This window comes from Anthonomus grandis, chromosome 12 (genome assembly GCF_022605725.1).
Source record: "Anthonomus grandis grandis chromosome 12, icAntGran1.3, whole genome shotgun sequence".
NCBI classification, from domain to species: domain Eukaryota; kingdom Metazoa; phylum Arthropoda; class Insecta; order Coleoptera; family Curculionidae; genus Anthonomus; species Anthonomus grandis.
In genome coordinates this window covers 8,372,156-8,395,061 of record NC_065557.1, presented here as the reverse complement: position 1 = coordinate 8,395,061, position 22,906 = coordinate 8,372,156, and the positions used below count along the sequence as shown (strand labels likewise).

The following is a 22,906-nucleotide window of genomic DNA, read 5'->3' as shown; positions in this document are numbered from 1 at the left end:
GAACCCATAGATTTTCCATAGATTTTCCAGAGTTGTTTCTAAGCCAACTGTCTTGACTAGAAGATAAATATTTTTTAAACGGCCTATGCTTGGAGGCGGTGTGAACTGACATTACCACCTCATTGTCTTCTTCAAAATGTATAGTTTTTGTTGCCAAATAGCAAAAGCGCTGGACTTCATTTCAATGGCTTAACATGAGTGACGAAGTGTTCCATAAATTTCTAAAAGTGTTCTATCGTCATCCATTAGGAACCATTTGCTGCAGCAATGGATTGGCAAACTTGTCGGTTTCGGAATTTTAATAGAGAGGTCTGTATTCTTTTTGAGAAATATTATGAACCAGTCTTCCCAGACATTTTGTTTTCGCTCCAGAAATCAGGAAATTAAATGTCATATTTAAACACACACTCATGAGACAATTTACGTACTTCCTTAGGAATTAAGCCAAAGTATTAAGTTGAACTAATCTAGCTTTCTGCTGATCATTAAAAACTGAATTTTATCGATACCCTACACTATCCAATATGATGGAACCTTCGGTATCTTTTACTTTCTTCACGTCTCTATAGAAAGTCGGCCATTAAACCAATGTACCTTCCTCTTTCATATCTTGAAGTAGAATCTCGTTCTGTTTTTTCTTATACTTATACTTACTAAAATATTAGTATTTGTTAAATTTATTTTATTGTGTAAACTTTGCCGCAACTAATAAATTATTGAGACACATTTCAACATAAAAAAAGACAACGTTTTACCACCTTATATTTACTAACCTTATTAGGTAATATATCGAGAACCTTGTAACCACCTTTTATTTAGATTTCTGTTTTTTATAAAAATTTACTGATGTTAAAATTATTTAATAAGATAGCAAGCACATATGCTAACGGCAGCTTATCAGTCTGGAGAACATTAATTGGTGGTGGGTTGGACATCTAGTTTAATGTGTTTACTTAATGTGCAGTTGTAAGAAACTTTAACTGGCAAATTGGTTCTCACATAAACAAAACGACGTTAAGAAATATAACACATAGTAAAGCACAAAATAAGCCTAATTAATCATAATTATTAAAAACACTAATTATTAATTATTAACACTACTATATTATAAAAATATGCAATTACTGATCAATGTTCATTGTTTAACCTTTTACTTAAATAAATCATTGTTAAAAAAATTATAAGACAGTTTCTTGGTTAAAGTACAATCTTTGAAATCAAAACTTTATGCACCAAAGTTATAAACATAAAAAGAAATCAATAACCTGCTAGTATATAACTACCCTTTGGCCAAAGTCAGTAACCTACCGCACAGTACACTGTACAACATGTAATAAATGAAATAAAAATAAATAAACCTTTCAGTGCGGTTGCTTACATATAATACTGTATTAAAATCAGGATAGTGAGATTAAAAGGTATTGAATAAATTATTATTTAGGTAGATATGTAAATTACATTATAATGTAAATTACACAATTAAAGAAAAAGCTTTAGGCACTAAAGAATAATTAATAAATTAGGGAGCCATCAAATAGTATAAATTAGCCGATATGACCATTTCCAAAGTCGAAATAACGTAACATTGCTTACACATTCCTTTTATCTGGTTTGACCTGGTAATTCACTGTGCAGATTTAAGGACAGCACCTGACTAAGGTACAATCAATAACGTCATAAAGAGGCAAGGAATTTTGATAAAGCTCTAATTCATGATGGCAAATAGGAACAGCATCTGAGATGGCGAAACACGTGAAACCTCAAAAATGGCGGTCTTAAAAACCATGAGAAAACGTTTAACAAAGAATAGGAATCAAGCTTACCTCAAGATGTTGGAGGGTCTTTTATAAATTGTATTAAAATAATTTTTCACATTACATGGCTAGTGTCGCCATGAGGTAACTATGAGGTCGAATCCCAACCTCGAGCAATTGAACTTGTTAACCTGAAGACCACACCATTTGGAAAAAAAAGCCAAAACGCAATTTCTGGGTACTGCATAAAACTGAATGACATTTCTTGTTCTTTTACTTTATTTCTTTTTGTAAATTAATTGATAACTTCACTCCAACGTTCCAAAGAAGTGTAATCTTGATAATTGGGATCGCTTAAAATCGTTTTTAACTGAGGTCAAGTAAATTACTAAAAACCTGGTTAAACGGGGTGAAGATTGAATTTTTGTCCAATTTTTTGCCGACTTTTATCTGGTTCTTGAAATGTAGAAATTTCTTTTACGTGGACTGTATGTTGTATTTCGATTTTGGCGATTTGGGATTAGTTAAAAACCCTTTTGCTACTTGAACATCTATTTATTTGGCACACCACCAGAAATCATATAAAATAATTGAATTTATGGAAAATAATAAGGCTTAAACTTAGAGTTAGATTAATTTGTCTAGCCAAAATGAACAGGTTTTATCTAGTGAAGCCCAGTGCAACACTTACCCTCGCAAGCTGATTCGATACTGATTTGTAATTGTAACGGTAAAATCACAGATGTATATATAGCTCCGCATGTGCGGGCAAGGTTGCCGATTTTAACAAGAAGTTTTGGAATCCCCAACAGTGTTAGAAAAATAGGGATTATTTTAATTCGTCTATCATTTTTCTTTTTGTACATTAGTGAACAACTTCACTCCAATGCTAAAAAAACAATCGATTCTTGATAAAATTTCTGGAAGTCTTTCCAAACTGTGATTAAGGCAATTATTAAATGCTGAGAGAAAAAGCTGAGTTTTTTACCTAGAAATAGGATTTTTCTATATCAAATAACCTCATCACTTAATTTTTTTAAATTTAATAACCTGCTTGCTTTATATTATGGTCATCTTTCCGCATTACAGAGCGCCTGTGTCATCACAAGTCGTCATACTCAATATTATTCATTAATTGCATCAAATAATTAAAGTTCATTTTTATTAAGGATAACCGTTGAATTATTAATAAATGTCAAATCCATATCAGGTTGAGTTTTGCCCTCCGAAATTTAACCCAAGAACTGATATCGCAATTCCAGGTGCCTACATAAACGAAGACGGCGAGTTGGCTTTAGCATACGAAACCCAAAAAACGATCAATAAACAGCTGGAACTCGAGTTACAAGACGAGAAAGCGAAATACAAGGCGTACGAGAGGGAGTACAAGTTGGAAATTGAGAAGTTGAGGGAGGACAATGAGCGACAACAACGAATTTTATCCGCAAACTTGAACCCTCAGAGTCAGAACGAGGCGTTTATGCACCACGAGATTGCTCGACTTACTAACGATAATTTGGCGATAATTGATAAGAATGAAGCGTTAACTGATATGGTGAGAAAATTAAAGAAACAGGTAAGCCACTCGTCTTCAACTTCAACAAGAGATTTCTTCCGATTTAATTACTAGTACTAATTTTTCCCTTCTTTAGGTGAAACTTCTTTCAAGGAAACTTAAAGATGCTTGTCTTGATGTGGATGATACTCTACTGCTAGATGGTAAAAATGGAGCCATGCCTATTCCCCCAAGTAGACTTCAACCGTCCCTTAGGAAGAAAGATAATAAGGAGTATATGGGGATGTTTTCCTATAAAAGTGGCGACGAGAATGCCATAATGAAAAAACTGGTTTTAGGTAAGTTAGATGTTTTGAAAGTTTCGATTCATATAAATTCATTGAAAAAAAGAGAGATTGATTTTACTAAGTAGTATTTTTTTCTAACAGATTTTTAATTTGTTTCTAAGAAAAATATTGGGCAGAAAGTAGAAAACTTATTTAATATTCATAAGATTTAAGATGCATAGCTTTACTGAATACAAATGCCATTTTTCTATTGATAAACCATAAAATGGTTATTTTTTTTCAATTATATGGGAGCAATGATTTTTCTTTTTTAAAAAGATTCTTAGGAGATATTGGCTTTTTAGCTAAATTTGTTAGTCAGTTAAATAATTTAAAGAATTTTTAATGTAAGTTGTTTGGTTGTGATTCATGCAATTAATTTTATGTAATTGCTAAAAAATATTGAAATTTGTGCTATTATAATTCATTAAATTACACACCTTTATGCTAAGAAAAGTCATTAATTTCCTAAACTGTAGCTGACTATAATTTAACCTTATTGGTCAACAAAAAACTTTTTACTAAAACAGCAAATATCAATTAAAATTTTGGTAATTATTAAATTATGTAATCAGATTATAGTGATAATAATCAAACCATAAATCAAATAACTTTAAGTAAATCTAAATTGCAAGCAGTAAGTCAAATCGGTGAAAAGAACTAAAAATGTTTATTAAAATATGACTAACAATAAGCTGAAACTTTAGCCAGCGTTATTTTATTGGCTAAATAACAGGCATAAATCAAATAAGAGGGATAAAAAGTGCATAATTTTGACTAAAATATGACCCTATTGGCGTAAAGTACTCAAATTGAATCGTGTTTTAGTCAAATTATGAAAAATAGTAATAAAATAACAATAAAACCTCTTTGTTCCCTTCTATGTAATTCAAGCCGTGGATATTAGCTTTTTTATTTATCGTTTGTAGTCCAAATATGTACAAAAAAAAAATTTTTTTAAACAATTTTTATAGATAGAACACCTATTTATAGATATTTATTTAAATAGAAATTTGCTGTTAAGCATAAAACAGTATCAAATAACTTTAGTTTAAAGCTGCAAAAAGGGGTTATTCTTAATAATTGGAACTTGGCCTTCTTTTACTGCGATCAAGAAAATCATTAAAATCCTGGAAGAAATGGTATATGAGTTACTTAGATTTTTCTTATAAGAGTTCCTGGACTATATAATATTACTTTTCTATTGTCAATCAGTGAATAATTTCACCTTACTGCAAATACGCGATCTTTTTAAACTATAATTAGGAAAATCTATAAAATACTGCTACAAAAAGAGTTTTTTTTTTTACACAAAAGCCTGGACTATATAACAATACTCATTCTTTTGTAAATTGGCTAAAAACTTCACTCCAAAGCTGAAAAAAGATTGATTCTTAATGACTGGAAGTCCCTGTAGTCTTTTTTTACTATGATGAAAGAAATCTGATAAATCCTTTGGGAAAAATATTAATTATTTAGATATTCCTTACCACGACTATAAAATATTCACATGTCATTAAAATGCTGGCATAAAAAGAGGAATTATTTAGATTTTCCTTACAGGTGAACCTGGACTATATAACATCACTCTCTTTTTTTGTAAATTAGTAACCAATTTCACTATAATGCTAAAAAAAACGCGATTTCCGATATTTGAGAAATGTTGAGATTCCTTGAAGTCTTTTTAAACGGTGATCAAAGAAATCTTAAGAAACTTTAAGAAATACGGGAATTATTTCAATTTTTCTTGCAGAAGAGCCTAGACTATGAAACATCTCTTATTCTCTTATTCATGAGTCAGTACATAACTTCACAGGTATTCCAATAAGAATTGTAAAATTCTATAACCTGACTATAGATATGTACTGACAAAATTTTGGAATAAACTAAACTAGTAGCTTGATTATAGCTTTCTTTCACAAGTCAGCAAATGTATTTTCTAAAATGACGTAATAATGATACTTAAAAGCGTTTTTTTTCATCTTCTCCAATAGACTAGGTATTGGTTAAACTCTTAATTAATTATACTAGAGTTGGTGTAATTAGTAATTATTAATAACGTTATAGTAAATATTACTTTGATAAAAAAAATAATGAGGTCGTTGAAGTGCTATTCAACGACCAAATGCCAATGAGCAAAATAATCATTTAGTATATTAGCATTATTTAAATTTGTATGAATTTTAGAATTAGTCCTATGTACAATATTTAATTTTTTTACAGTATTCCAAAATCGTTTACCCGGTCAAGTTTTAAAATATGCATTCTTTTCACGAATAATTGCATGTTTAGTAAAATTCGTTAAACTACGGTAATAATTAATACAATTTTCCGTTTTATACTTTCAATATCTTTAATGAGCTTTATCCCTTAATTTAATATGTAATTTAATGTTAGTGCTAATCTCTGAAGTAGAGGCTTATCCAGTAATTTTTTCAAATGCAACGGTGCATATTTATTAATTAGATTTTTGGTAGGAGTAATATGAGTATTAAAAATATCTATTTTAATATTAATGTTATTTGTGTGATTTTCCCTAGTAAATGAGAAGGTGCTTGTTCAAGAGGATTGTTGATAAATATTATTATAGTTTCAATACCTTAGATATTTCATTTTTTCTTTATGTAATATCAAATTGAAAGTGGATTAAACCAAACAGTGATGTGAAATTATATCCGAAATAGGTAGAAAAGCAAATTTTTTAACATTAATTTTATTATTTTGTTATAATTGTAACTTAAAAATTGTATTAGTATTATATATTAACATTATATATAATACTAATACAACTTTATTTTATTATTATATATTAACTGCGGTTAAGGAAACCATTAAAATCCTGCCAGAAAAATACGAATTATTTAGATTTTTCCGTACAGCAGAGCCTAGACTATATAACATCACTTTTCCTTTTGTAAGTTAATGAATAACTTTACTCCTGGCTTCTTTTATTCTGATCAAGCATATGTTGTTAAACATAAGAACTTAAAGGTCTTTGGATAGCCAGGGGTTAAAAAAGATTTTTTTAAAATTTCATTATTTAAATGTTAATATGAGAACAGGAAAAAACTGTTGGTTGATAATTAGTATAAATTTATAAATTATGTTCATGGAATTTATTTAAAAATGTAGGAAGAAATTAGTTAAAATTGTAAATTTTAACCATTTAGATGTACAATTATTGTAACACATAAAACTGTTTGATAATGCCTAGGCTCCAAGAACGCATCAATTAATATTTTTAAAGAAACACTCAATTTTGATCAAAATGTAGAAATAACTAAGAATAATTAGCAGTTAAACAACAGTCATAAATCGGTTAAAAAAGCTAAAAATGGACCTTATTTTTATCAAAAAATCTAAATTTTTAATCTAAAGTTTGACTGAATTCGTACAAATTGTGCTTTGATATTGGGTATTCTAGTAATAAAAAGTTCTTTGTTTACACTATTGACCAGCAGTACGTAATAAAAGACACATAAAGTTTTTCGAATAATTATTTTCATTAATTTATAACTAGTTTTTGATGAAATTCGGACAGCCAACTGGGAAGCATATTATAAGAAATAGTGCATAAGTTAAAATTTTTTTCAACATTTCGTAATATCTATGTAAATAGACAGTAGAATGCATAACTTTATTGGGCACGAATGATATTTTCGTATTTTTTTTCTGTTAAATCTAAAAAGATTATTTATTATGAGAAATGCAGAATATTCAAAAAAGTATTTTTAGTAATTATAAGAACCTGAACGTGAACTTCACTCATTAGATAGAGTCAGATAGAGTCATTAGAAAATTAAAAATTGGATTCTTTTGCTTGTCTAAAAAAATAAGATAAATATAAATAAAAAAAGAATTAAAAACAAACTATAAATTATAGGTTAAATAAAAATATAGAAAAAGAAAAAGTCTCTCACAAAATATATAAAACATCAATTTGTGCCCGAATAATTAAACTTATAATGCATAATTTTAATGTCTACGACTAAAACTTTTCTATTTTCGTTTCCTATTAAGCGTAAAGTGACTATTATTTAATACGTGTATAATTATTAAATAATTCGTAATGTGAACGATTTCAACGCAATTCGTTTTTGAGAGTTTTTATGAGTTTTTAAAAGTATATAAAGGGTGTTTTTTTTAGAGGTTTGGATTTTAAGTTGTCAAAACTGTTTCTGGTGATTGTCAATTTGACAGTTGGTGGTGTATTCGTGGTCAGTACAGTTTGCCATTTCACAATGAATAGACTTACTCCAGAACAACGCTTTCAAATTGCGCAAATATATTTTGAAAATCATAGTTCAATTCGCGAAACTTACCGTGCGCTGCGTCCATTTTACGGTCGACATAATCGGCCATCCGAGCAAGTTATTCGAAAAACCATGGATCGTTTTCGTACCACGCATACTCTAGTTGATAATACGCATCCACAAAGACGCTATACAGTGCGCACAGAAGAAGTTATTGCTGCTGTGGAGCATAGTGTTGAAGAGGACTGGAATAAGTCGATTCGCCACCGTGCACAACAATTGGGGCTGTGCCCATCCAACTTGTGCAAGAACTGAAACCGCGTGACCATTATGCGCGCCGTACGTTCGGTGAATGGGCGGAAAACAGTATTCAGCTTGACCCATTTTTTCAATCCAAAATTTTGTTCAGCGATGAGGCTCATTTTTGGTTGAACGGCTTCGTCAATAAGCAAAATTGCCGAATTTGGAGTGGAGAAAATTCAGAAGCTTTTGTTTTGACGCCCTTACATCCATTAAAAGTCACAGTTTGGTGCGGTTTATGGTCAGGAGGTATCATTGGCCCATATTTTTTTAAAGATGATAACGACCAGAATGTTACAGTCAATGGAGAACGTTATAGAGCCATGATTGCCGACTTTTTTGTTCCTCAGTTGAACCGACTTGATGTGGCAGAGCTTTGGTTTCAACAAGATGGTGCAACATGCCACTCAGCGCGTGACACTATCAATTTATTGCGGGAAACATTCCATGATCGCATAATTTCACGCAATGGACCTGTGAACTGGCCTCTACGATCGTGTGATCTCACAGCCCTGGATTACTTTCTTTGGGGATATGTGAAGTCACATGTCTTCAAAGATAAACCACAGACGTTGGATCACTGGAAAGCAAACATTCGCCGCGTTATTGCCGAGATATGGCCAGAGAAAAACAAACCACCAGGTGGTAGAGAAAAACAAACCACCAGGTGGTTTGTTTTTCTCTGATACGGCCCCAGATGCTTGAAAAAGTGGTCGAAAATTGGACTTCCCGATTACGCTACATTCGAACCAGCCGTGGCGCTCATATGCCCGAAATCATTTTTAAGCACTAATGGCATAACAATATCTTTTAAATAAAACCAATACCATGTCAATAATTTTTTTTTTTTATAGTTTTATTTCACTTCAAATTTGTATACCTCTCAAAAAAACACCCTTTATAAGTAAAGCTAAGGTCAGAAAAAAATAAAAAGAAAAATTTGAATTAATATAGTAATAAAATTCAGGAACACGCTTTTATTGACAACGTCAAAATTTCTACTTTGACTCACGTTAACTGTTGTTTAATTATTTCTAAATAACAAAAATAATTATAATGTTACGAAATGCGGTCCCTTTCAAAGACCAATGGACCAATTTAGAAATGTTTAGAATATTTTCTACATTGTTTTTGTCAATGGAAACCAATGATTTCTAGAGAATGACAGTCAAAGTAAACAAGTATGCAAATTGTAGAAAATGTAAACTACAGGTATTTACAATAATATAACCTAAATAATCTCAATTAAGGCCCAAATGGGACTTTCAAAAAAGACGAACTACTAAAAAACCAGACACTTTAGGCGAAAATAATGAACTAAACATAAGTAGAACCCTAAATAAACTTAACTAATCAACTTAAACTATAAAATACGAACAAATTAGTACAAATACAATAATTAACGTATTTGCATATTCATAACAATATAAAAAAAAACTATCATAAGAATACTTTTAAATCAGTATATATGTATCTTTCTCCTGTAGTTTCTGGACAAAACGTTGCTATTGAAAGTATAAATTTCTATACTAATAACTAGAAACATAATTCTGCTTAGTTTATTTTGGCCTCCTCCAAGTTAATAAAAAAAAAACTTTTTTCCTGTACTTTTAGATCTTAAACCCAGATTAGCCCTCACTCTTCTCCCGGGTCTTCCAGCTTACATAATATTCATGTGCATCAGACACATCGACTACATAAACGACGAAGTGAAAGTCCAAAACTTCTTTATGGCTTACATAAACACCGTTAAGAAACTCATCAAAAAGAAACAGAAAGATGACTTCGAGGTGACCGCTTTATGGATGACAAATAACGTCAAGTTAGTCGTATTTTTTTTCTTAGAAGTACTCAGATGCTTAAGTACATTATTTTTTTAGATTAATCCATTGCTTAAGGCAGTACAGCGGAGAGGCACAGTTCCAAAAGCAAAACACCCCAACTCAAAACGAGCACTGCTTAAGGAACTTTGATCTCTGGGAGTTTAGGCAGGTGTTATCCGATCAGGCCGTCTGGACTTTCCAAGGTAAATTTCAAAAAGATTAAACCTAATCCAGATGTTTAAAATGAAATTTCCAGGATTAACTCATAATTTACAAGAGAAAATCCAGCCGCTGATCGTGCCAGCGGTACTGGAACACGAAGAAGTGCCTGGAATGAGTGGGAAATCTGCTGGGCTTAGAAGTAGAATGGGGAGTGTCACTAGTCCCTCCTCAGAAGCACCCAATCAGAGTCCAATTAATGCTTTGATACAGGAGTTAACTAATCATTATAAGGTAAATCTACAGTAAATAACATGAAGATATGGTTAAGGCATTCTTAAAATATTTAAGTTTAAAAGAACTGCATACAATCTATATTATTTTGAGGAATTCATCTTTAGTTACCTATTTTATTGGGTTATACGTCGCTATTAAAATAAATGATAAATTTAGAGAATACTACCTGCTCAATTACTAAAAAGAATAAAAAGAAATATAGAAATCTAATTATCTCTAATTATGCAAAAAATTATGGTTTTGATATTTTATTCTCCTTTAGTGTTGGATTTCCTGTATTACAATATTTAAATAACCATTGTTTTCTATATTTTATTTTTTTTTAATCTTTTGGCTTTTAATAATAATAATGTACTTATTTATTTAACATCAGCCACAAAGGTAATACATAATATATAAATCATAAAATACATTTTTCAAACTTAAAATTAAAATTAATAAAAACACAAAATGTTTACAATACAAAATGCAAGGAAATAGGTTTGACATTTCATGACTAAAGGTACATACTGTAATAATTTTAAAAAATACAAGAAAAGTATGTCCTCGTACATGCTTATACAAAATATAATATACAAATAAATGAAATAACGACTATGGCATACATATCCAAAAAATACCAAAAAGTCATACATCCAAAAAAAGTATAGATAGAACACCAAAAAATAAAACAAAACAAAGCTAAAACGAATTATAAAAAGTTAAACCAACCAATATATGTACAAATAAACAAAGATAATTAAAGTAAGTGATTAAAAGTAAAAATATTAAAATGAAACAACTAACAGTAAAAGTGTTATTTACTTTATAAAAATGTTAAAAATTTTAGTGTTTTGTATCTTTTTTTCACAATTAATGTTTGATAAACAAAATACTTCCAAAAAATATTTCATGTTGTATACCTTGTTTATACATATTTTTTAGACCAATAAATTTGTTTCTTTTTAATTTTTGCACCTTTTATGAATTTCTTACAAATTTTATACTGTTAGTTATTGATTTTTTTTACTTCTCTGTTGTTGTTTATGTATAAAAATTAAATATCTTATGGCTCAATATTTGAGTAAAAATTACTTTATCTTTAAATATTTTGATATTTATTCTCTTTTGAGCCAAAAAGCTCGTTTTAGAAAGATTTTTTTTTATATTAATTTTATCTTTTGGTCTTCTACGGAACTTAACTAAACGAAGAACTAGAATCAAGAACTAAAAATCGAAATAACGAGAATTTAATTTTTTTTGTTATAAAAGAAAACTTAAAAAAATATAATTAATACACAATTTTTTACAGTTTTTTGTTATATACAAACTGAAGAATAAAACATTTGAGAATAAATAACGTCATTTTTATGTGTTTTGATATTTTTTATTTTTTAGACGTTTTAGATTTTTTTAAGTTTATAAGCTTGTTCTTCCAAGATGTCAACATCTTTTGCATTTATATTATTATTATTACTAATACTGACCTTTCAAGGAGCCGACAAAATTTGAAATATTTTTTCATATGAAAATAAAATTTAAATTCATTTTCATATACAAAGTGAAAAATAAAATATTTCGATATGAATAATTTTAGTTTAAATATTTTGATATTTTTTCTCTTTTGTACCGGTTTTGATATTTTTAGTCAAAAAACTCGTTTTTTAGACATTTTAAGTTTTTTATATTTATATTATGTTTTTACGCTGCCGGAGAAATTTTAACAATTCCTATATATGAAAATAAAATTTTAAACAAACTTTTACAATTTTCATATACAAAGCCTAAATTTCATAATTAAATATTTAGGTGTTTTTATTTTTAAACATTTTCTCTTTTCGACCTTTTGGATCTAAAAAGGTCATTGCTTTTGATTGATATATTTTAGTTTTTTTAAATGTATCTTATGTTTTTATATAATTTTTATATGCAAAGAGAAAAAACAAATATTAAATTATAAATAGCTTATTTTTAATTAATTAGGTAATTTTTCCCTTTTCGATCTTTTTTACTTTTTTGAGACAAAAAACTCGTTTTTTTAAGTTATTTTTTTATATTCATATTATCTTATGGTCTTCTAGAAGAACCAGAGATTTTATTCTATATAAAAATAAACTAAAAAAAATGATAATGAACAAATTTTTATATACAAAGTGAAAAATTAAATAATTGAGCATGAAGAAAATTATGTCGAAATATTTAAAAAAAAAATTTTCTTTACAAATTTTTATTTTTTAGAGTCAAAAAGCTCGTTTCTTAAATGTTTTAATTTTTTTATATGAAAATAACCATAGAAAATGTAATAAGAATTACATTTTTACAATATATATTTATAAACTATCAGATTGAAAATTTTATATTTAAATATTTGAGTGTAAATGGTTTTAGTGTCAAATAACTATTTTCTTATTTTTTCTTTTTTCGACCTTTTTGAGTTTTTTTTAAATGTATGTATATTATTTATACAGGTTTTGGCCCTGAAGGGGACAAATTTGAAATATTCTAGTATATAAAAATAAAAAAAAGTAAACAATTCTTATATACAAAGTACAAAATTAAATATTTGAGCATGAATAACTTGTTTAACTGGTGAATAATAAAATATTTGAAAATTAACATTTTTGATATAAGACTTTTTTTTTTTTCATAATTTTGGGCCTCTAATCTCTCTGGCCAATTTTTTTTTCGTTTTTCCCGATTCTTCTGTGAGAATATCTACATATTTTACTTCAGAGGAAAAAAAAAACATTTTTTGAAACACAATTTTTAATGTAGAAAAATTTTATTTTTGGTTGTTATTTTTTGAGGTTTTTTTTTGGCCTAAAAAGCTTACTTTTCGTAATTTTGGGTAAAAAGTATTTTATTTTCTATGATTTTGGAGATCTTTTATTGGTATCACCAATTTCATTCCGCTAGTAGATTACAGGTGAAAAGTAGCTGAAAATGAGCCATATTAATGGGTTCATTTTATTAATGCAAATATTGGACTTTAGGAGAGTCATTAATGGGACCTAAAATACATTATTTAAATAACTTTTAATAAAAAAAATTTTAATTTACGAAGAGTATGAAGAAAAGTTTTATATTTATACAATGATAAAAATAGTCCAGTTAAACAAAATTTTCAGAATAAAATGGAAAATGATATCCCACGAACGACTCTTTTTTTTTAAGTGGTACGTAAAATAACAGAAAACTAAAACCTCTTCACTAAAAAAAAATAAATAAACAACCATTTTAGGAAAAACATACTAGAAATTTAGGGAAGTGGATAATACTGTGCAAAAGTCATACCTTTGGTTATTTTAAGCTTATCATTTATTTTTATAGTGACATACCAAGATACAGAAGAAAATAAGCCACTAATTAAAAATGTAATTTAAAAGGTATTTATTAGACATAAAAAAGACGTTACTTAGGTTTCAAAAAGCATTATTTCATTCATAAAACCTTATTTGTATCGCTTTATTTAATACTTCAAAACCTTATAGGCTTCGGTTTAATCCCAAGATAACTAGAAGACCGTCAATTAATCGTCAAAACTGAATAAATTTTAACAAAAATCTGAACTAAACAGCGGTTTTCAGGCCAAATTTGTTGGTATTCTTAACGTATTTTAAAAGCCTTCCAAAATGTTCTCACGCTAATTAAAATACGTTATGTGCTATCTGGTACAATTATAAAAATTCCTTTTCAGATTCTGATATTTTATGGTCTCGATGGCGAAATAATTTCCTGCATTTTCAAGCAAATCTTCTATTTTATTTGCGCGTCTGCCCTCAATAACTTGCTGCTAAGAAAGGAGCTGTGCCATTGGTCCAGAGGGTTGCAGATCAGACACAACCTGTCCCATTTAGAGATGTGGACCAGGGACATGAACCTTGACGTAAGAACTTTAATTTTCTATTAGCTCTTGAGTTTATTAAATTTTCTCTTAGGCCGAAGGGATTAGAGCCATGTTAGAGCCGGTAATTCAAGCGTCTCAGCTTCTACAAGCCCGTAAGAACGATACGGACGAAGATGCCAGTAATTTGTGCGAAATGTGCAAGGCGCTGACACCATTGCAGATTTTGAAAATTCTGAATTTGTACACCCCGGCAGATGATTACGATAAAATTCCGTTTTCGTTTATTAGGAGGGTGCAGGAGAAGCTGAAGGAGAGACAGGGTAAACTTGAAGAGGGACAACAGCAACAACAGGTAAGTTAGGACCAGTTTGCTTGTGGTTTAATTTGTATGGGGATCAATACAAGAGAGTTTCATCAATTAAATATATTTACAAATTAAATGTATTTATGTGATAAAGTGCTATATTTATGAATAGGTTCACGTGAATACAAAATTGAGATTTTTTGATAATTTTTTAAGTTAATTTAACTTTTTCTTCCTGATAGGGGGTTTGCGAATTTATATTGCTTAATACATATTTTCATTTCACGACCACGTAGTTTTTAATCCTCAAACCTAGGAATCCTCTCTATTTTTTTAAAGTTTCTTAGTCCAATTATATGTACATAAATCTGCCAATAAAGGAAAATATTGATGTTTGTTCTAAAGTAACTCACTAAGGTTTATAATTAACCAATCTTGGACCTTGGTTAACAAAATTGTCTGTAAGTCCCAAAGTCCTTTTGGTGAATAAGAACCATTCTTATATGAAAATATTGCGAAAGGAACGCTCTTTCTTTGACTCATACTTTTTTAAGATTGTTTGTACTATTTCGTAAAATTATTGTTAAGAAAGTTAGAAAACATATGCCTCCACCAAAACTGCACAGTACCTTAACCCAGAATCATGTTTTTAACGTAAGAACCATCTTCGGAAACTTATCAGTAATTTTTACCTTACAAATGGTTTATAATTTCTTTTTAGTTAGAGTATCTTCAATTAGTATTGTTATGGAACTCGACCATCATCATAGAAAATATCCCTAAAGCTTTAAATTTGCTCGATGTTTAAAATTTATATGTTTTATACGTTTTGGGGTGTTAGACCAATTTATATTTACGTTTTGGCGGTATTCCAAAAATTTCACCATTAATTTCCGCTTAATTTTTGTCCCTAAAAAAAATATTTTTTTGATTTTTGAAAGCCGTCTTCTGTCATGTATTTCAGGCATTTAATATCCAGTAAAGAATTTTTACTTTTAGAGTAATTTACTATAAGCCTGTCAAAATTCTGCCTGGAAAAAATAAAAAAATACTTTTTTTTTTAAAATTAAAAAAAAAAAACATTTGGAAAAAAATTAAATTTTAGATATTTTTACATTTTTCCTTTAAGTGCCTCGAGGAAATGAAATTGCTAATTTTCAAATTTCTGTCTCAAAAGGCCAAAGAGAAAAGGTTGTTTTTTCTTAAACTGTTAATGCAAAACACTTGGGAATTTTTTTTATAATTTTTTTTTTTTTTACAAATGCATGGAATAAATGAAAACTTTTCCTTTTTTGAATTTTCAACTTAAAAAAATATGATTATTTTCAAAAATTTGTCCCTAATTGCCTGGAAATATGAAAATTTAGTTATTTAAATTAAACGCCAAATAAGACACTAAGCTTAAAATTTTCTTTATGCCATCGTTTCGGTCTATGCTAGGCCTTCTGCAGGGCCACATAAATAAATTAATTACTAAAAAGTTAAGCAGAAATAAGTTAAGTAAAGTACCCTTAATGGAGCGTTTAAAGTTATATCAATATTCCATTTTAGGGTCCCTGAACAAGTCCTTATATAGGCCAAAACATTGGCGTAAACAAAAATTTAAAAGGCTTGTACTTTTCATGGTCATAAAAGTAATTTTTGTTCCAGGCATTTAATGTCTTTTATTGTGACGATTTAATTGTTCATATCCTTTGGATATTTCAAGTTTTTATTCATATTTTTCGATATACTACAGGAAACTATTTGTTTTGTTTGCCAGGGATTAAAAATAATTTTTCACGTTTTCCAGATAGTTTTTTGCCTCTATCGGGCAGTTTACGTCACTTTTATGTCTTCCAGGGATTGGAACTAATTTTTTATACATGTATAAACGTTCTTCATTTTATTCCAGGCATTTACATTTTGTTTTTGTAACAAAAAAAATGTTTCATGCCAAGACATTTTTTTTTGTTGCAGACTTTTGACCACATTTGTCCCTTTTTTGTTTGGTTGATCATTGACTAATGGAGGAGGTGCCCATTATCTATTTTCATAGATTGGTCCACATATTAGATTAAGAACTATCTAAAATAGTTTGAAAATTTGAGTCGTAAAAATCTCCACTCAGAAGAAGATCTTCAACTTCCCTAGTTCTTTAGACGACACAGTCCTAACCAAGGGAAATTTCTGATTTGATGATGTCAAGATATGTTTGTTATTGGATGCTTTTTCGTCATACTATATAAGTTATTAACTGGTGATTTTTTATATTCTTTCCTAGTTCTTCTATAGCTTCTTGGTATATTTTTCCATTTAAAAGAAAAAGGAACTATTCGGTTTTCGTTTAATGCACCCTTTTTGATACCCTTTTGGATCCAATCTAAATTTTCCGTCTTCTTTTATACGGTCAAAATTTAACAGAATTAGAGGAATTTTCTATTTTATTTCAGGCATTTCAAATCACTCTGGAAGTCGTAGATAATTTCTTCAGGCATTTATAAATAATTTGCTTGAACATTATTGGTAATTTATTTGATAATCCAAGTAAGTTTTATTGCACGCATTTGAAGATATTTTTGGAGTTGTAGTTAGGTTTTTTAGCGTTTTCGTTTCTTTTAGGCTTTTGAGAGCCATTTTTTGTATATCTCAGGCTTTTATAACTCCTTCACTTTTATTCCAGACATTTCAACTTACTTTAAGCGTTTTTATTTTATCGAAGTCTACTATCGGAGCACTTTTTAGTATTTTTTCCCGGTTATCTATTTAAGTCTTAGCGGCGCCTAATTTAGTTGGTCAAAAAATACCCAGTGGAGCCATAATATTTTTTTTATGAATTTTTATATTTTTTGTAAAATTGTAGTAATTTAATACATTAGTAACAATAAAAAAATAAAAAAATGAAAATCTGCCAATCAGTTTTTTGTTAAATTTGACTAATTCGGTGGATCATATTGTGGACCACCGCGACACAAAATAAAAAAAAAACTAAGAGTAAGATAACAAATTTATTTAAAAACTCATACAAACTCGGGTACTAAAAATTACGTTGCATGATAACTTTGGAAACACTCTTTACGTTTTCCCAAGCACAAAAGCACTTTACATATGTAGCATACCCAATCCTTCCTTACTGGGTTAGCCTTAGTGCTACAAAGCGCGCATCTTCTTCTGGTACTCCTTGTAGGTTGATGAGCAGATGACTGCTGTCTTATCTCTAAGGGTACGTAAGGTTTGTATTTTTTTATTTCAACATCTGATGGTGCAACCAAATTTCTCTTTCGATTTATAAGCGTTTCTGAAATTAAACCGTTTATGACACTTCGTCTAAAATCTTTAGCAGACATTTTTGGTAACTCCAACCTATTATAAATAATATTGGAATTTACAATTGATGCATCTAATAAGTAAAAAAATATTCGATGCCACCACTTTTTACTGCGACGGTCAATCTTGTAGTTAGAAAGTCTTTGGTCAAATATGTCGACTCCATTCATATTAGAATTGCAATCGATTATAGATTGAGGACATGGAATTTCAGTAATTTGTCCACTTCTTTCTTTTCTTTTAACTGTTCCTACATCTTCTGGCTGATAAAAATTTGACAACATGTGAACACATCGACGGTCTTTCCATTTTGCAGCTAACAATCCGTTACTGCTTGTAAACCATTGCACATCACCGCGTTTCAAATTCTTGTCTGGTTTAAATTTTGGCATGATTTTTAACGACGATTAATAACTACGGTACTAACAGCATGGATTTTTCTTTCTTTCAATTGTTGAAATAGATCGACGCTAGTAAAAAAATTATCAACATATAACACATGGTCTTTATTTTCTAAGTGTTTTATCAAATTTGTAACGACTCTTGAACCAAGGCACTTTTCTATCTCACCAGTAGGTGATTTTCCAGTGTACAAATCAAATTTTAGGCAATAACCAGATTTATCAGCTAACATCCACATCTTATACTCCCTTTTGATTGGTTTTTTTGGCATGTACTGCTTAAGGCCACTACAACCCTTAAATTTAATCATTGACTCATCAACTACAACTACTTGATTAGGAATTAGGCATTTTTCAAAGTTATGAGTCAACAGTTCTAGCATAGAGCGAATTTTATAGAGCTTATCATAGTCTGGGGAAGATTTTGGAGGCATCAGAGAATTATTATTCAGATGGAGATGACTCAAGAGCCATCCAAATCTTTTTTGGGTCATTACTGAGCTGATAAAAGCATCGTACAATTCAGGAGCAGTTGACCAATAATCCTTATAGCTGGGACTACGTTTGATACCCATTAACAAATTTATGCCCAGAAAAGCATTAATTTCACACTGATTTGTAGGGACATAGCTTTTCCCAGTTGAAAGTTTTTCCTGCTCGGCATAAAGAGTTGTTTGAAACACTAAAGTACCAATAAATTCCTTAGTAATAAACAGTTCAAAAATCATATACGGTGTTGGATCATTAATGTCTTTGATAAACTGCGGAATTCCAGAAGGTTCGGTAAATTGAGGAAGAGGATCAGGTCTATGAACATTAGACCAAACAGGAATTTTACCTTTTGACCACTGTTGTTGTAGTTCAAAAAGGGGGATATTATCAATTGGATCTTCCTCCTCAGAAACCGGCAGATCTTCTTCCATATCTGTAATAACTGTAGGAACTAAAGTTTCATCCTCTAGGTATATCGGAGGAGTCCATATCAATTTCTGACTCAGACCCCGAAGGCAGTGTATCGACATAAAATGTGTCGAGTTGTGTGTTAAGTTCATCGTCACAGTTGTGTGTTAAGTCAAACCTCCTACCGTCTTAAATGGCAATGGCTCCATACCTGCAAGAAAATGTTGTATAGGTATTTTATAATTAGTGAAACTCAATATTCTAAGTGGAGCGGTGGTAGTAAAAAAGGACCACATAAAAACAATGTTTTTTTTACAACATACTAATAAATGTATGTAAATTATATATCTATACTTACTGGAATGCTGTAAGCTATCACTTTTTGCAGGATCTAATAGTATTTATCAATTTAGACACAGATAACTAACTTTTGTTTATTTTAACCTCAAATTTAATTCGTAACAGGTGTTTCATTAATGCTGCTATCCACCGAATAAGAAATCTAACCGCCAAAGTAAAAAAAAAAACGTTAAAATGTCCACGGAGCGAGCCCGAATAGGTGGTTTAAATTTTGTGCTTCGGCAGCGCATTACAAAGCAACAGCAAAATATGGTCTATTTTTTAAACCACCGATCTTTTAAACCATTAGTCAGGGTGGTTTACATTTTTGACCATGAATACTTAAAGAGTTAAAGACATTTTCTATATCATTATGGGAGGACACTCTTAGTGTATTTCGACTTTAAGAGTAATTTCTTTGGCATTGCAAGTGATTTTCAATTTTTTTCCAGGTATTTAAAGGTTTTTCGTGATATTTTTTAATACACACTTGCTTAATCCTGGCTTCTATTGACACTGATTTTTAGTTTTATTTGAGGGTTTTCGTATTGATATTTGAACCATTTTTTTTTAATTTGTTTGCCTTTCAAAGTATTTTTTTTACATTCAAATTATTTGAAGTAATTTTCAATTTTATTCCTAGCATTTAAAGCCTTTTTGAAATTCTCTTTATTATTAGAAATCATTTCCTTCAAGGCAGCTATTTTATTTATTAGATTTTCGAGTTATTTTTTATTTTATTTTAGTCGTCTTTTGGGTTTTCGGTACAATTATTTTTTCGTCATTGGACTAATAAAGTATTTTACTATTTTCCAAATATTTGGAGTCATTTGCTACTATATTCCAGATATTTTTTCAAAGCAGTTGAAGCCTATAATTAACTTCTTTCTAAACATATAAAGTCTCCACATTTTCTTATATATTCCAGGTTGTTTTTTTATATTTTTGGAATTTTAAGACACCTTAATTTAGTGCCCTTTAAAAGTAATTTTTTACCCATATTTAGTATTTGTAGTAATTTTAAGTTACTTTCCATTCCTTCGGTGGAGTAAAAGTCAAAAACTATGGCTTCCAGGCATATGAAGACATGTTTAAAGTAATTCAAGGCATTTGAAGTATTTTTTTTCTAGTTGAAGCCATTTCTTCGAGGCAGTAAAAGCTGAACCTTACAGGTCTTTACAGTCACTTTCCAGACATTTGAAGTTCATTATAAGTTAAAAAAATATATTTGTTTTAAACGGTTAAGAGTGGCTTTTATTTTTAACGACTATGTATTTCAAAAACCTTATATAAATCTGTAAAAAGTTAAACTAATTTTCATAATTTCCTTTTCAGACATTGCTGATGGACGTAAAACATAAAATCCCAGTGACGTTCTGCTACAAGCCCTCGAATATTCAACTAGAGGAGATCGAAATACCCGATTGCTTAAATTTATCGACCCTACTTACCAAGGTTTAGGTGTTAGTAACCCTTACTTTAAAAATGTATTATGCTAATTTCAGAACTTGGTAAGGGTTTTTGTTAAATTGCTTTATCTAAGTTCCTGCACTATTATACGTTTATCCCTTTAAAAGGTACGCTGCAAGTACAATAAGTTATTAAAAAATTATTACCGATATTAAATATATATAAGTAGGTAAATATTAGCTGTATATATATATAAGAGGTGTGCAAAGGTGAGGCAATTAGGTTCAAAGTCTACATGGTTCGTATTGAGATTCTGTTAAAGAAATCAACATTTTCCGTTAAAAGTCATCGTGCTTTGATCTTAATGCTGTCACATATGATATCCTGGTTCCTTAGTTTTTTAAAGTAATATTTAATATAGAAAAATCCTTTAAAAATTCGTTATATATAGAGCACTTGTTAATATTTTTATAGTCAATTGGCGAATTTTATTGCATCATTTGCAATCTAAATAGTTCACTTACGTTTGTGATTCAAGCTGTGCCTATAAACTCCTCATTTTTTTTCCATTTAAAAAATGAGTTTGGTCTGTTACGTTAATATTAACAATTAAGTAAATTATTTTACGAGTTACCCTCCTGTATATTTTTTTAGATATTTATTATGTAGTTGTAAGGAAAAATATATTTATTGTTGTAAATTTATTATAAGGAACGTTGAGCGTAGTTGAATGAAAAGTTTACGGCGGTTAATGTAATTTTTAAAAATAATTTATTGGACAGGAAAGGGGCCATAGTAAGATATTTAATTGAAAGCAGATTATTTTGTTGTGAAATTCCAAGGAAAACTTATTGTGGAACGTATAGTTTACCAGAATTCAGTCAGTAACCATCAATGTCTTGTCGAAATAGTTAATAGTTGTATATTTTAACTTATTATATTGATATGATGAACTGTTGCTTTTATTATAAACTTGAAATGAAATCAAAACTTACTGGAAAGTTTATAAAAACCCTTTTTCTAATATCACAAATGTGAGAGTTCCTTAGAAGTAAATTTCAATTTTTGTTCGAAAAAGAGTTTTCCAGTAAGTTACCTACAACCCATCATGCATTTATGGCCTTATAAAAATACAATTGAGAAAGATCTGAAAATAGTCAAACTGATGTTCTTTATACCAACGGAGCGGTTTCGTTCTCTCTGCCATCATCAGTGTTTACAGGACAATATTAGATAGTAGAAATTGAAAAAAGGTGGGTAAAACCCTACATTTTCCATTGAAAAACTTGCCATTGTACAAAGTTCTAGGGCCAACGAGCCGTCTTATAAGAAGAAAAGTCCTAGTATTGAATTTTGAGTCATGGATTCTTGATATGTTGCCAAAGGTGCCTGCGTTAGACTAAAAAATAGAACCAAGTCAGGAAAGCTTTTGATTAATTTTTAAAAATTAATTAGGAGGAAAATAAAAGTTTACAAGCAGTACAGGCCCAATATACTATTTAGTAGTGTCCTTTCACCTTAAACAAATTCACTTGGCTTTTCACCGTGTCATTTTCTATTTTTAATTTTTAAAACCAGAAACACTACTTTTGGTGAATTTCTCTAAATTCGCTATTATTGATTTAATCTCACTTACATACATTTCTAATTTATATTAATAATATCGCACCCACATTTACTATTATATCAAGAATCTCATAGATTTATATAAACATAAACACCATCTCAGTGCGTGAGTCTCTATGGTTTTACCATTACCAATTTAAATCTCACTTACTCAAATTTCCACGTCTTAAATTAAAAAAAACGCACGCACCTTAGCCAATATACCAAGAATCCTATAAATTGGGTACAAACATATAAGGATCTATTTGAACCATTTGGGAGTGTCGTTTTGTTATCCTAATAGGCTAATAGGTGAGAAGTTTCTTTGATTTATCCATTAACAATTTAAATCTCACTCTACTGAATTTCTACTTTCTTATATTAAAA

The 22,906-nt window shown here is 29.5% G+C and overlaps 2 protein-coding genes across 2 annotated transcripts in view; one reads left to right on the top strand and one right to left on the bottom strand.

Annotated features, from left to right (window-relative positions):
* Positions 1 to 21,867, top strand: part of LOC126743383 (unconventional myosin-Va) — a 55,272-nt gene extending 33,405 nt beyond the window's left edge. The window contains exons 17-24 of the mRNA XM_050450440.1: positions 3,017 to 3,330; positions 3,407 to 3,608; positions 9,764 to 9,971; positions 10,030 to 10,175; positions 10,229 to 10,425; positions 14,105 to 14,293; positions 14,346 to 14,606; positions 20,840 to 21,867. Of these exons, the coding sequence (XP_050306397.1) occupies positions 3,017 to 3,330; positions 3,407 to 3,608; positions 9,764 to 9,971; positions 10,030 to 10,175; positions 10,229 to 10,425; positions 14,105 to 14,293; positions 14,346 to 14,606; positions 20,840 to 20,965 (1,643 nt within the window). The 3' untranslated portion in view covers positions 20,966 to 21,867. The remainder of the gene's footprint in view (positions 1 to 3,016; positions 3,331 to 3,406; positions 3,609 to 9,763; positions 9,972 to 10,029; positions 10,176 to 10,228; positions 10,426 to 14,104; positions 14,294 to 14,345; positions 14,607 to 20,839) is intronic.
* The window catches only part of LOC126743385 (succinate dehydrogenase [ubiquinone] flavoprotein subunit, mitochondrial-like), an 87,040-nt gene that overhangs the window by 55,859 nt on the left and 8,275 nt on the right, over positions 1 to 22,906 (bottom strand). The window lies entirely within an intron of this gene.